The sequence below is a fragment of the Symphalangus syndactylus genome, chromosome 20 (assembly GCF_028878055.3).
Source record: "Symphalangus syndactylus isolate Jambi chromosome 20, NHGRI_mSymSyn1-v2.1_pri, whole genome shotgun sequence".
NCBI classification, from domain to species: domain Eukaryota; kingdom Metazoa; phylum Chordata; class Mammalia; order Primates; family Hylobatidae; genus Symphalangus; species Symphalangus syndactylus.
The window spans coordinates 29,887,967-29,900,331 of record NC_072442.2 but is presented as its reverse complement, the minus strand read 5'-3'; the positions used below and the strand labels follow the sequence as shown (position 1 = coordinate 29,900,331).

General features: G+C 55.1%; 1 protein-coding gene across 2 annotated transcripts in view; it reads right to left on the bottom strand.

The window, feature by feature from the left end:
* Positions 1-1,472: 1,472 nt before the first annotated feature.
* NOS2 (nitric oxide synthase 2) overlaps positions 1,473-12,365 on the bottom strand; it is a 48,284-nt gene continuing 37,391 nt past the window's right edge. For both annotated transcript variants that reach the window (XM_063628749.1, XM_055257767.2), the window contains exons 19-27: positions 11,186-11,264; positions 10,212-10,393; positions 8,662-8,825; positions 7,484-7,691; positions 5,835-5,922; positions 5,323-5,444; positions 4,730-4,878; positions 3,584-3,778; positions 1,473-2,056 (exon numbers count right to left, since the gene is read on the bottom strand). In XM_063628749.1, the coding sequence (XP_063484819.1) occupies positions 1,949-2,056; positions 3,584-3,778; positions 4,730-4,878; positions 5,323-5,444; positions 5,835-5,922; positions 7,484-7,691; positions 8,662-8,825; positions 10,212-10,393; positions 11,186-11,264 (1,295 nt within the window). In that variant the 3' untranslated portion in view covers positions 1,473-1,948. The remainder of the gene's footprint in view (positions 2,057-3,583; positions 3,779-4,729; positions 4,879-5,322; positions 5,445-5,834; positions 5,923-7,483; positions 7,692-8,661; positions 8,826-10,211; positions 10,394-11,185; positions 11,265-12,365) is intronic.

The window sequence follows — 12,365 nt, the reverse complement described above, 5'->3', positions numbered from 1 at the left end:
TCATTTGGAGACATTTTGGAGTCTATGGAATCGGGCATGGGGGGGTGCTGCCGAGAGGAGTGGGATGGGAAAGCATGGACTCCCTTTGGGCAGGGGGTCCTGACCTCACACCTCCTCCCAGAGGGCCCCTCGCAAATCCCATGAGGGTGTTGGAGAAAGCAGGCTGGAGCTCCAGCCTTTTGGGCAGGAGTCTCAGACACAGGACGGTGGTAATGGGGGACCCCAGGAAACAGCCCCATGCCTCCAAGATGGGAGAGGGGCTGGGGCAGAACCTGTGAGGGCCACAGCAGGGTCAGAGCTGGCTCCTCAGACCTGGCGTCCCAGTGGGAGGAGGTGGCTTGGGGAGGGGGGTCAGGAGAAGCCGACCCGAAGCACCGTCTGGGCGTGTGTTCCACTGTGGGTCTCCCCGGCATTAGGGGTTAGGGCTTGCATGGGAAAAGCGGCTCAGTGTCCACGTGTGGGGTTCTGCCAGCCACTGGGCCACTGCCAGGAAGCCCAGCTCTGCGTCCAGGTGGTGCCAACATATCCTGCTCAGCCCAGTAAGAATCCAGTTCCTCAGGCCCCACAGTAGTCCTCAGAGCCGTGGCACCAGCAGCACCCGGGAGTTTGTTGGAAACGCAGCATCCCGCACCCCACCCGACCTGCAAGATCAGAGTCTCTGTTTTCACAGGACCCCAGACGAGGCGCGCACATTAAAGCTGGGAAGCCCCGGTCCGGAGCGGACTCCTGGCCTTGTTGCTGAGATGCACGGCTGTCGTGCAGGGCATGGAGCTTTCCTGGAGCCTGACGTTGGCACTGCCCCTTCTCCTGCTTCTCCTGCCCCTGAGATGCTACTGCTAGAAGGGGAAGGTGGTGGGGGAGGGGGCGAAGTCAGCCAGGGCACCCAGGAGGCAGAGGCCAAACCTAAGCTGGGAGCCGTGTGTTGCCAGGACCCCAGTAACTGCCGCTGAGCTCGTTTTTTGGTTCTGACCAGGAGAAGGAAATGGGGCCCAGTCTCCTAAGAAGACTTCCTTGGCCTGCTCCAAACCCAGGAGGGTCTCCAGTCCCTCAGGCGAGGATGCTGTGGCCCACACTCGCCTCGACAGGCTGCCTTCCCAGGGACCACATCCATACTGGCCAAACTCGCGTGAGACTGGTGGCCCCAGAGCAAAACACTTTCTAAGACAGTGTCCAAGAAGAAGCTCAAGGCCTTCCCTAAAGCACTGGCCTCATGCGAGAATCCCACCCTCGCCAGACCCCGTTTCAGATCCTTTGTGTGGAAGGCAGGCCTGCGTCCCCTGCCCCACCACAGGTCTTTGGGCCAGCACGAAGCTCCATCCACTGCTGTCACATCTGGCAGCCATTTCAGAGGAGCCATGGCCTGCCTGGGGTGTCCCTCTGTCGGGGATCTGTCCAGGCTGCGACACCCACCAGCTCCCCACCATGAGGAGAGCTTTCCCTACAAAACGCCCACACACACACATACAATGTGATTAAAATAAAATGCAATTCATATAAATATCTCCATCAAGGAATCATACAGGGAAGGCCCAAGTGGCCATGGGGAACAGACTGGGGTGTTTGTTAGTTTTTTAAATACACAGGCATAAATAACTGTACACAAGGCAGTTAAATACACAATGGTGCAACAGCGCCTCCTGGTGGTCACTTGAAGTGGTGCACTCAGCGAGTTCCATCTTTCACCCACTTGCCAGGCCTGGCATTTAAGATTTCGTCTCCAAGGGACCACGGAGGCCCCAGCTTGAGAGAGGAGGCTCCAATCAATCTGGGGTGCTACTTGGTAGGAGGTCAAGTAAAGGGCTTGATGGGGAGCAACGTGAGGAAATAAGACTGGAGGCTGAGGGATATCGCTTTCCTCCATCTCCCCAGACCCTGTGACCTCAGATAACGCAGAGCTGGCTCCATCCTTAAGTTCTGTGCTGGCAGCTTTAACCCCTCCTATGGGCCGTCAGAGCGCTGACATCTCCAGGCTGCTGGGCTGCACCGCCGCCCTGTCCTTCTTCACCTCGTAGGGAAATACAGCACCAAAGATATCTTCATGATAGCGCTTCTGGCTCTTTTAGGTAAAAACAGAGACCAATGTGTCAAGTCCAGGCTGGGATGAGCCCCTGGGGTTGCCCAGCTTCCCTATCACATGGACCTTCATGAGCCATCTCTCTTCCCAACTGTTATACTTAGATTGTGCTTGAATCTGGTTTACACCCTAACCCCGCTCAGCACCTGCTCTGGTGCGGGCCCTCTAACCATCTCCAAAGCTTTACTTGGCATTCCCATTTCCTGCCCAGCGCTCATCCCCCACCCAAGATACTCCAGGAAGTGTGAGCTCTGAGATAAATACATTTGGGAAGTGCTACGTCCTTTCTTTCCTTCCAGCCTTGAAGGGTCCTGATGAACAGCAGCATGCTGAAGGCTCCCAGAAGTCTTGTAGTAAAGCAACGTGTTTGCCTTGCCTTAACTAAGCATGTCCCAGGCTATTCGAACTTGGAACCTTTTTGATGCCAACTGTCTACCGACCCATTGAACACGTTTGGGGAAATGCCTGTTATCTCCTCACTGTTCTTCAAACACACCAGCTTAACTCTCACCCCCGGGGCCTTTGTACCTGCTGCTCCTCCAGAACAGCCCAGTGTGTTTCCTTCAGTATCCACAGGGTTCCTCCTCACCATCTCAGGTTTATTCTCAGATGCCACCTTCCAGCTCCACCTTCCCTGGCCACCCTATTTAAAATTACACTCCCCAGCATTCCCTGGGCTGTTTCCTGCCATTTTTCTCTGAGGCACTACACCTCTTCCTTGTTTGGGTTTGTCAGCCCCAGTAGAATGTAAAGAATTTTTGTCTGATTCATTTACTGCTCTATCCCTAGCACATAGTAGCTGCTCAATAAGTGTTCAGTTGAACGTCTGAAAGTGTCTTAGGGAGATTATGGAAGTGACAATCACAGGGTTTGGAACCAGAGAGAGGCAGACTGAACTCTAGGCTCTCACATTTACTGCTGTGGACCCCGTAGGCCCCCTTCCCTCTGTAAAATGGGGTGCCTCCCTCATAAAGTCCTTGGCAGGACTGAATGAAATGTCATATGAGAATCCTTGGCAAGCAGCGTGCCCAGTGTAAGCCCTTGATAAATATCACCACTATCATCATCCATAAAATGCAAGCCCTTCCTGCTGGGGGGATGAGGGTGAGCAAACGCCAGCCTGGGTGTAAATAAGAAGTGTGAGGTTCACATGAGGCTGACAGGGAGCAGTCTTGCTCTCCCCTGTGTTCACAGCCTTGCTTTGGCCACACAGATACTTTCTGAAAGGGGGGTTTGGGGAGAGGCCAGGGAGACTCTCCTGCCCCCATTCCACAGATGGAAAAATGGAACACATTCCCCTGACTTCTCAAAGCTGCCAACCAGTCTAGGATGTGCAGTAGGGCCTTCTGACAGCCCACCCAGCTCAGATCTCAGCCACTGCCAAGATTCTGTTGGGGTCCAGAACTTTTCTGGGCCTGACTCCTCTGGGTCTACCTGCCACCCCTGGTCCTGGCTCCAATGGCCTGTGCCCTTGGCCAGCACCCTCAGCCCATACACCCACTATTATACCTTGAGCTGAAAGAAATAGTCCTCGACCTGCTCTTCATTCAGTTTCAGCTTGGCAGCCACCAGCTGCTTCAGGGCGTGGGCCACGTCACGGGCCATGCGCACATCCCCACAAACATAGAGGTGGCCCGGCTCCTCGTGGAGCACACGGAGCACCTCGCTGGCCAGCTGCTGCCGCAGGATGTCCTGAACATAGACCTGAAACCAGAGGAAACAGTGGGTTCAGTCCCCAGCTGCTGGGGACAAGGCTTGCAGGCAGGCCTGCTGGCCTCAGGGAGGTGGGGAGAGGGCACTAAGGGGTGAGGAGTGAGTCCCCTCCCAGCCAGGACCTTGCATGGGGTCAGGCTTAGGATGAGGTGCACGGATGCCCCTGGGGCTGAGCTGGGATTACAGAGATAAATGCTGGACACAGTCCTGCCCTCAAGGGGCTGACCTTCCAGTGGGGATCCCAGACTGTCTCTGAATTTGCCATGCTTCAAAGAGGCATCAATGAAGGCAGTCCCCCTGCTCAGGGCTCTGCCTACACCCCGGAAAAGGGAGCCTCTCAATGCAGACTGTCCATCAGGTCCCTGCAGGGTACGGATCCCAGGCTCCCCAGATAGAAGGTCCAGGAGTCAGTCGAGGACTCTCTGCTCCTGCTCCACACAGGATGCCCAGTGGCCCCAGCACTGGGCACAGAGCACTGGGCCCAAGAAGTGCCCTGATGGGACAAATGTGTGAAGGCCGAGAGTCTATTCTGACGCCACAGGCTCAGGGGGCAACGCGGCCCTGGGGACAGCAGAGCCCCTCTGAGGGCCATGGTGGAAGCATCGGCCGCCCTCCAGCCTTGCAAGGCTTGAGCATAGCCAGCCTGGACCACCTCTCCCTGGGCAGTTGTGTGTCCCAGGGGGCCTGCTGGGGACCTTCGGCAGGCTGAGCTCTGGGCTTAACCCACGTGTGACCTAGGTAGTCCTGAACCTCTCCAGGCCTGTCGCTTCTGCTGTATGAGAGGGTGTAACGCTCTTCACAGCATCACTCTGATGGTCGTGAATTACCAGCATTTTAGAGCTGAGAAGGTAAAGGCTCAGCGAGGCGAGGGGCCTGTGGGGACCCAGGGCTCACACTGGAGCCTTGTGTGTAATGCTTCACCTGCTTCGAGGCTGCATTTACCTTGGGCTTGCCAGGCAGACGGGAATAGGCTGTGTGCACCGCATGCAGCACCCCCTTCTGGGCCATCTCCAGCATCTCCTCCTGGTAGATGTGGTCTTCATCTGGGCGGCGGCACCCAAACACCAAGGTCATGCGGCCTCCCCGCACTCCTGCAGGAGTCCCGGGCTGTTGTTACCAAATTGGCCACCAGAGGGCGCCAAGGCTCCAAGCCCAACTGGAATTCTCACTTCACTCCCACTAGCTATTTAATAGCATTATCCCCACTTTACAGATGAGGAAACTGAGGCCCAGGGCATTCAGATCACTCACCCATAGTCACATAACTGAAAATGCAGATGCAGAATTCCCTCAGCCCATCGGAGGTCAAAACCAGGGACTTTCCCGTTACCTCCACTCCCAGGAGAGGGAGCCCCGGCTACTATGCGGGAGACGGAAAGGCAGCCATTGTAACCCACAGAGGCCCGCACAGGGAGGCAACCTTGGGAGGCCTTCCCTCCAGAGAGGTCCAGGAACCGTTCGTGGGGCTGCGGTTCTGCTCCTAGGCAGGGGCTGGCCGCTGGTGCCCCTCCCACCTGGGAAGCCTCCAGCCTTACCCTTGTGCTGGGAGTCATGGAGCCGCTGCTGCCAGAAACTGCGGAAGGGCGCGATGCCTGTGCCAGGCCCGATGAGGATGCAAGGATGGGAAGGGTCCTCGGGGAGGTGGAAGCCGCTGGCACTGAAGAGGACAGGAGAAGAGGCGGCCAGTCCTCAGACACCCCGGGCCCACGCACACACAGGATGGCTGAGGAGCTGGGCCTGTGGGAGGCGGTCGTGAGGGGGTGGAGAGGACAAGAAGCTCCTATTTGATTTCCCACGTCCTGCAGGCTGCTTCCCTTCTGTCCAGCCACCAGCACCTCCCCCAGGTCCTTCTGAAAAAGGGCCTAGCTCACTGGACTCTTGAGACTCACCTGTCATCGCTGTCCCTGCTAGAGACAGCCACACCAGTGTGACTTCTTTATGGGCCAAGGGGCTCCGAGCGTCTCTTAAACCCCAGATCCCTCCCTTTCCTCCCGGAACTCCCAGGGGTCGGCGGCCCCACAGGGGACAGAGTGGAAGGGGTGCTTACTTCCGCACAAAGCAGGGCACTGGGTCTTGGGGCTTCAGGCTATTGAGCCATGTGCTGCAGACGCCGTGGTGCAGGGGACCCTGGCCATCTGCAACGATAACACAAAGTGACCAACGTCCCCCCACTGCCCATGCGCAAACTGTACCAGCTGCTCCGCCCACACCACGACCTCCTTGGACGCCCCCACTCAGGCACTCTCAGGACTCAGTGAGCAGCTGTTTGTCCTCCTGGTTCTGAGATCCACCCTCTGTGAGCGCGGAGCTGAGGAAAGTTGAAAGGGACTTAGAGAGGCTGCAAGTTGCTCCTTCTGCCCAAGCAGAAACTGAGATGGAGAGAGGAAAAGTGACTTGAAAAAGGTCACTCAGGTCGCGGTGGAATCAAGACAGCTCAGCTTCCCTGACTCCTACTCCAGTGCTCCTTCCAAAGAGTTTCTCCAGGAGCACCCCCCAGCTCACCACTGAGCTCCACTGACAGCAGCATGAAGTGGCCCCTCAGGGTGGCCACTGCTGTGTGCTCATGGGCGTGTCCCTTGCTGGTAGCAACCCTGGGTGGTGGATGAGCTCCGCGCATTTCAGCCTGCTCTGGCACCTCGCTTTCCTCCTCAGTGGGCCCTCCCGGGCTTGTAGAAACCCAGGAGGTTTCTCTGCATTGTGTTCCGTTTACAATGGCCCGGCACTTGAAGGAGGCCTCCAACCAACTGCAGAGGTCCCCCTGGTTTTCCTCGGGATTAAATTTTGATCTCACAGGACACGTCTGCTTCTCCTCTCCTGGTCTGGGTGGGTGTTCTCTAGCAGGGCAAACAGAGTCTCTGCCAAGGTTTTAGAAACTGTGTTTTTGCTTCTTGAGGACAGCGGGCTGGGAAGTGTGGGCAGCTCCCAGCTTTGCCAACCCAGGCAACGCTCAGTTACAGAGGGCAGGGCAGGGGGCAGAGGCCAGTGGTGGAGCCGAGACCACCTGGACGAGATGTTGGCCTCCCACTCTATGGCAGCGTCACCCCCCGCTTCGCTTCCCTCAGTGACCCTGACCTTTCCTTCTTGGCTTCAGCACAATGAAAATCAGCTAATTATTTCTATGCCTATCTCTCCACTGCTGCCTCTAGATGCTCCCTGAGGGCAGGGCTGATGTCTGTTGCATTTCCATACCCACCCCAGTCCCGGGCACCCCCTGAATAGCTCAGTGAGTGAATGAATAATCAATGCAGAATCTCCCCTGCGTTCAGGCTGCACGATTGGGAAGACTAAGAACCACTGGCCTCCCACCAGGCATTGGGTGCTCTCCACGTCTGATCTCATTAAATTGTCCCAAGAGTAGTGGGACAGTGGAGTGGTGGAGGACTTGGACTGAGCAGTTAGACTACCCAGGTCCGAATCTCAGCTCTCCACTTACTAACAGTGTGACTTTCTGTGCCACCTGTAAAATGCACACAGTGCCTACCCCACAATGTGACTGATCTTACACATACAGAAGGCTTGGTTTAGTGCCTGGTTCCTAGAGATCTCTCCCACACACCTCCTAATACTGTTAACAACTCTGGGCTGTGGGTGTTCCCTCCCTCCTTGAACTGATGAGGGAGCTGAATCCGAGTTGATGAACAGATGTCCAATAACGGGCGGAGGGGGGCTGTTCCAGAGCCTCTGCCCCCGGCTCACCTCGGGTGTGGTAGGTGACCACGGCCACAGTCAGGTGGATCTCTGTGGGCGTGTGATCCTGGGAGGAGCTGATGGAGTAGAACCTGGGCTTCAGAATGGGGAGCTGGGAAAGCAGGAAGCCAGCAGACACCCGCAGGGATGGGAACTCCTCTAGCACCTCCAGGAACGTGAGGCTGTTGGTGAACTTCCACTTGCTGTACTCTGAGGGCTGAAAGCCAAGGGTGATGTCAGTGACTCAGGGCGCCTGCCCCACTTTGGGGAAAAGGCTGTCACAACCCAGTATTCATTCACTCACTCACTCAGCAAACAAGTCCACGTGCCAAGCACTGTCCAGGGTGCTGAGACTACCGAGCTTGAGAAGAAATAGTGCCTGTCCTGGAGGAACTCAGTCCAGTACATTTATCTAACTTGTGTGACCTCCACTGTCAGCAACTCATGGGCAGGGGTCAAATCTTTATTGTAATTTATTTGGGGCAAGGCTTTGGAACCAATCAGACCTGGGTTCAAACCTTGGCTGGGTGTCCTCACTAGCTGTGGAATCTTGTCCCAATTACCCTTTGTAAAACAAGGATAGTATTGCCTGCCTTGTGGGGATGTTATGGGAATTAAATGAGAAAGCATGTGCAAGTTAGTACATTGCAGCCACAAAATAATGGCGGTGGAGGTAGTTGAAATTGAGATAATTAGCTATAATGATGATGATAATAATGACAACCAGTGCCTTTTGCAAAGACTTGGAACCAGACAGTTGCAGGTGAGTTAATGCATTCTCTCATTAACTTATTAATTCAGCTCTCCATCTGTCACTCTGTTCATTATGCCCATTTATCCATTCTTCCACACCATCCATCCCCCAATACATCTTAAGTGACAAGTTTATTCCAGTTTTGGGGAAAGCAAAGACAGATAAGGACGGCTCCCCTTTCTAGCTAATGTCCAAGGCAGTGCACTCTGGTTGCATCCTGCAGACACTTGGAAAAACTCAGTTCAGTCAACACAACTGTGTCCTAGACATGGGCCAGCGGACGATGCCTGGCTTCCCACCAGCCTTTGACAAGTCTCGCTTTGGGAACCTGGTGTGGATCCCTCTTGGAAGTTAAAGACCAGCTCTGGGCTCTGGCTCCCCACATGCTGGGACCCCCCACATATCCCCACTGCCCACCAGCCCTGATCCTCACCTGACACAAGGCCTCTAGCCTCTGTCTCTCCGGCTCTTCTGTGGCCACCTGGGCCAGCTTTTGGAGCAGCAGCTGGGTTGGGGGAGTGGTGATGTCCAGGAAGTAGGTGAGGGCCTGGCTGAGTGAGCAGGGGGGCAGCCTCTTGTCACTGACCCAGTAGCTGCCTGGATGGGGAAGGAAGGTGTCAAGATGGAAAAGAGGCCCCATTCGGGATTCTCAGAAGGTAGCGAGGCCCCCAGGCAGACACCCCCTATTCTCCAGCTGCAGGGGAAAGGAGGCTCTAAAGAGCTGGCTCTAAGAGCAAAAGGCAGGAAGAAGGTGGCGCATGGAGAAAGGACTGCCAGGGAAGGCTGATCACCAGCCCCCAAAGGGGCACTAAGTTGGCATGGTCCTGATGAACTAACCATGTCCTTCTCTGGCCCAGATCTGAACTTTAGCAAGACACTCACCAGTGATCTACAGACTCACAAGGACTAAATCCACCAAAGACTAATGGATACCTCACAGGCCAGTTGTTCACTTAGAGAGAAGCCCACGACTGCAGTCCCCTGGTGCTGTACCAGGAGGTGCTGGGTGAGCAGAAGATGAGCCCAAAGGGAAGTCGCAGGGGGAAGCATGCAGGGCAGTCACAGCACAGACCCTGGGGCCAGAAGACATGGGTTCAAACCCTGGCTCCCCACTTCCAAGGTGACTGAAGCCTCTGGGCCTTGGGTCCCCTCCCTGTGAAACAGATCTGATACCACAACCTCTCTTGCTGGGTTGGCATGAGCACTGAATTAAATTGTGCCATGATAGTTGGTGCTGTGCCTGGTACACAGATGCTTTGTAAATATTGGGTAAAAATATGAGCATGACATTATCTCCTCTGGAACAGAGTCCTGATGAACCACATCCATCACCCTACAGTCACAAGGACATCTCTGTCCTCATCCCCACGTCTCACGTTCTCTCACTTTCTCCTGGACAGTGGGGGACACTGCCAGGCTCTGTTTCTCTGATCCCACTTTTTTTATTCTTTTGAGATGGAGTCTCTGTCACCCAGGCTGGAGTGCAGTGGTGAGATCTCAGATCACTGCAACCTCCACCTCCTGGCTTCAAGTGATTCTCGTGCCTCAGCCTCCCGAGTGGCTGGGATTACAGGCATGTACCACCATTCCTGGCTAATTATTTTTGTATTTTTAGTAGAGGTGGGGTTTTGCCATGTTGACCAGGATTGTCTCAGACTCCTGACCTCAAGTGACCCACCCGCCACAGCCTCCCAAAGTGCTGAGATTACAGGCATGAGCCACCACACCCAGCTCATCCCACTTTCTGACTTTGGACACTGCATTGAGGGGGATGTTGTTATCATTGGGGAAACTAAGGCCAGGGAGCCATGCCTTATGGGCTGGGACTGTTTCCACAGCTGCTTTCACAGAAGCTTTGGCGGCCCGCCCTCTCAGCAGGAAGGACAGGGATGGCTGTCACCGGTAGGCTCAGGCTCAGCCCCTCAGCCAGATGGGGTGGCCGGAGGATGCCAGGCAGCACTGGCTTTCTGGCCCGGGGCTCACCGCTCTCATCCAGGGCCTCCAGGCGCACTGTCTGGTGGGGCGCGGGGTTGTCCACCACTCGCTCCAGGATGCCTTGGACGAGGGCCGGCTGGTTGCCTGGGAAAACCCCAAGATGCTCCCCTGGCAGGTAGTTCAGGCCTTGGCCCTCCTCACAGGAGAGTTCCACCAGGATGGTGGCACGGCTGGGGAAGGAAAATGAAGCCTCAGGTGACGTTGCAGGATTTCCTCCAGGGTTCCCTGACGGGCAGGCGAGATTCCCCAGGAAGTGTGCCCTCCTTTCATTTTCCTGGCTGGTTCTACAAGCCTGGGCCACCACCCTGAGCTTGGGATGAGGCATCCTCACAGCCAGGGGTGATTAAGAGGGCCCCAGGAGCTTCCCTCTGGGGGAGGAGGAGGGCCCACCCCTTCCCAGCAGCCCTTGGAGCCCCCCGAGGGCTTGGCTACAGCCTCTGCCTAAAGAAAGCATCCTCCTTGGAGATACGTGGATATCAGAAGAAACCTTTCCTTGTCACCAGGACAAACCCTGTTCTTATTAGAACCAAGGCCAGTTTTCCTAATGCATGTGGGGAGGACAGCACAGATCAATGAAACCTGCAGATAATCCACAAGGCTCTTTCCCAGAGCTGGGAAATTTCCTTCCCTGCCAACGCTTTTCCTGAAAGTTCTTAAGAATGAGTCAAACAGTTTAAATCTCTCTTGCACTCTCCTTTTAGTGAAAGAGTTCAATGAGGAAGGAGAGGAAGTGGAGCAGATGCTTAGAGTCCAACCTGGAAAAATGGCCCGTGGTTAACCAAAAGTAGATGTAAAATCACAGGTGGCCGCAGGTTACCAGGTGGGCCGGTCCTACCAACAGTGTGGCTGCTAATGCCAGCAGATGCTCCTCTCCTCTCCCTTCAAAGACTGACTTCTGATCTTTCATTCATTAAAATAAAATCGACAGAGTATCACCCACGAAGCCCTGCACTTTCCCTTACCTGGATGTTGGACTCTGTAGATTCTGCCGAGATTTGAGCCTCATGGTGAACACATTCTTGGCGTGCATGCTGCTGAGGGCTGTGGAGGACACAGAGATGGTGAAATGGCAAAGTGGATCTTGAGCTTAGGTAGGGGAAGCCCCCACATGTCTGAGTCAGTGACACCTGAACACCACCCTTGAGGCATCCTGCTGAGCTGGCCATTGGGGTTTTCTTTTTTTTTTTGAGATGGAGTCTCGCTCTGTCGCCCAGGCTGGAGTGCAGTGGCGCGATCTCGGCTCACTGTAAGCTCCACCTCTCGGGTTCACGCCATTCTCCTGCCTCAGCCTCCAGAGTAGCTGGGACCACAGGCGCCCGCCACCACGCCTGGCTATTTTTTTTTTGTATTTTTTTTTTTTAGTAGAGATGGGGTTTCATTTGCCGTGTTAGCCAGGATGGTCTCGATCTCCTGACCTCGTGATCTGCCCGCCTCAGACTCCCAAAGTGCTGGGATTACAGGCGTGAGCCACCACGCCCAGCCTGGGGTTTTCTTTTTCTTCCTTTTATTCCACAAATAAAGATCCTTGGTCCAGGCTGGGCATGGTGGCTCATGCCTATAATCCCAGCACTTTTGGAGGCCGTGGCAGGTGGATTACCGGAGGTCAGGAGTTTGAGACCAGACTGGCCAACATACTGAAACCAGGCATGGTGGTAGTGCCTATAATCCCAGCTACATGAGAGTCACTTGAAGCCAGGAGGCGGAGGTTGCAGTAAGAGGGAATCACACCACTGCACTCCAGCCTGGATGACAGACAGAGACTCTGTCTCAAAAAAAAAAAAAAAAAAAAAAAAAAAGTCCTTGATCTGATACAGGGCAGCTTCTAGGTACTGCTTCTAGGTGTTGGGAAATTCAATTTAGGAACCTAAAAATGGAAAGTCCCAGGACATGTCCATGGCTTGGGATCCACAGGAGAGCATCGTTGACGTTGGGGATACCTTAAACATGTAGAAACCTTCAGGACTAACTTAGACAGGGCACAGGGCACAGCACCTGGGGGTGCAGAGTGGAGAGTTCACCACTACAGCCTGGAATCGCCTCTGTGATGCCTTCTTCATGACACTTGGCTGCCTTCGTGGCTGGAAGGCTGGGGGGCTCAGACCCCAATGTGGCCACAGGCTAGCAGCTTGCTTCACCTCCCTG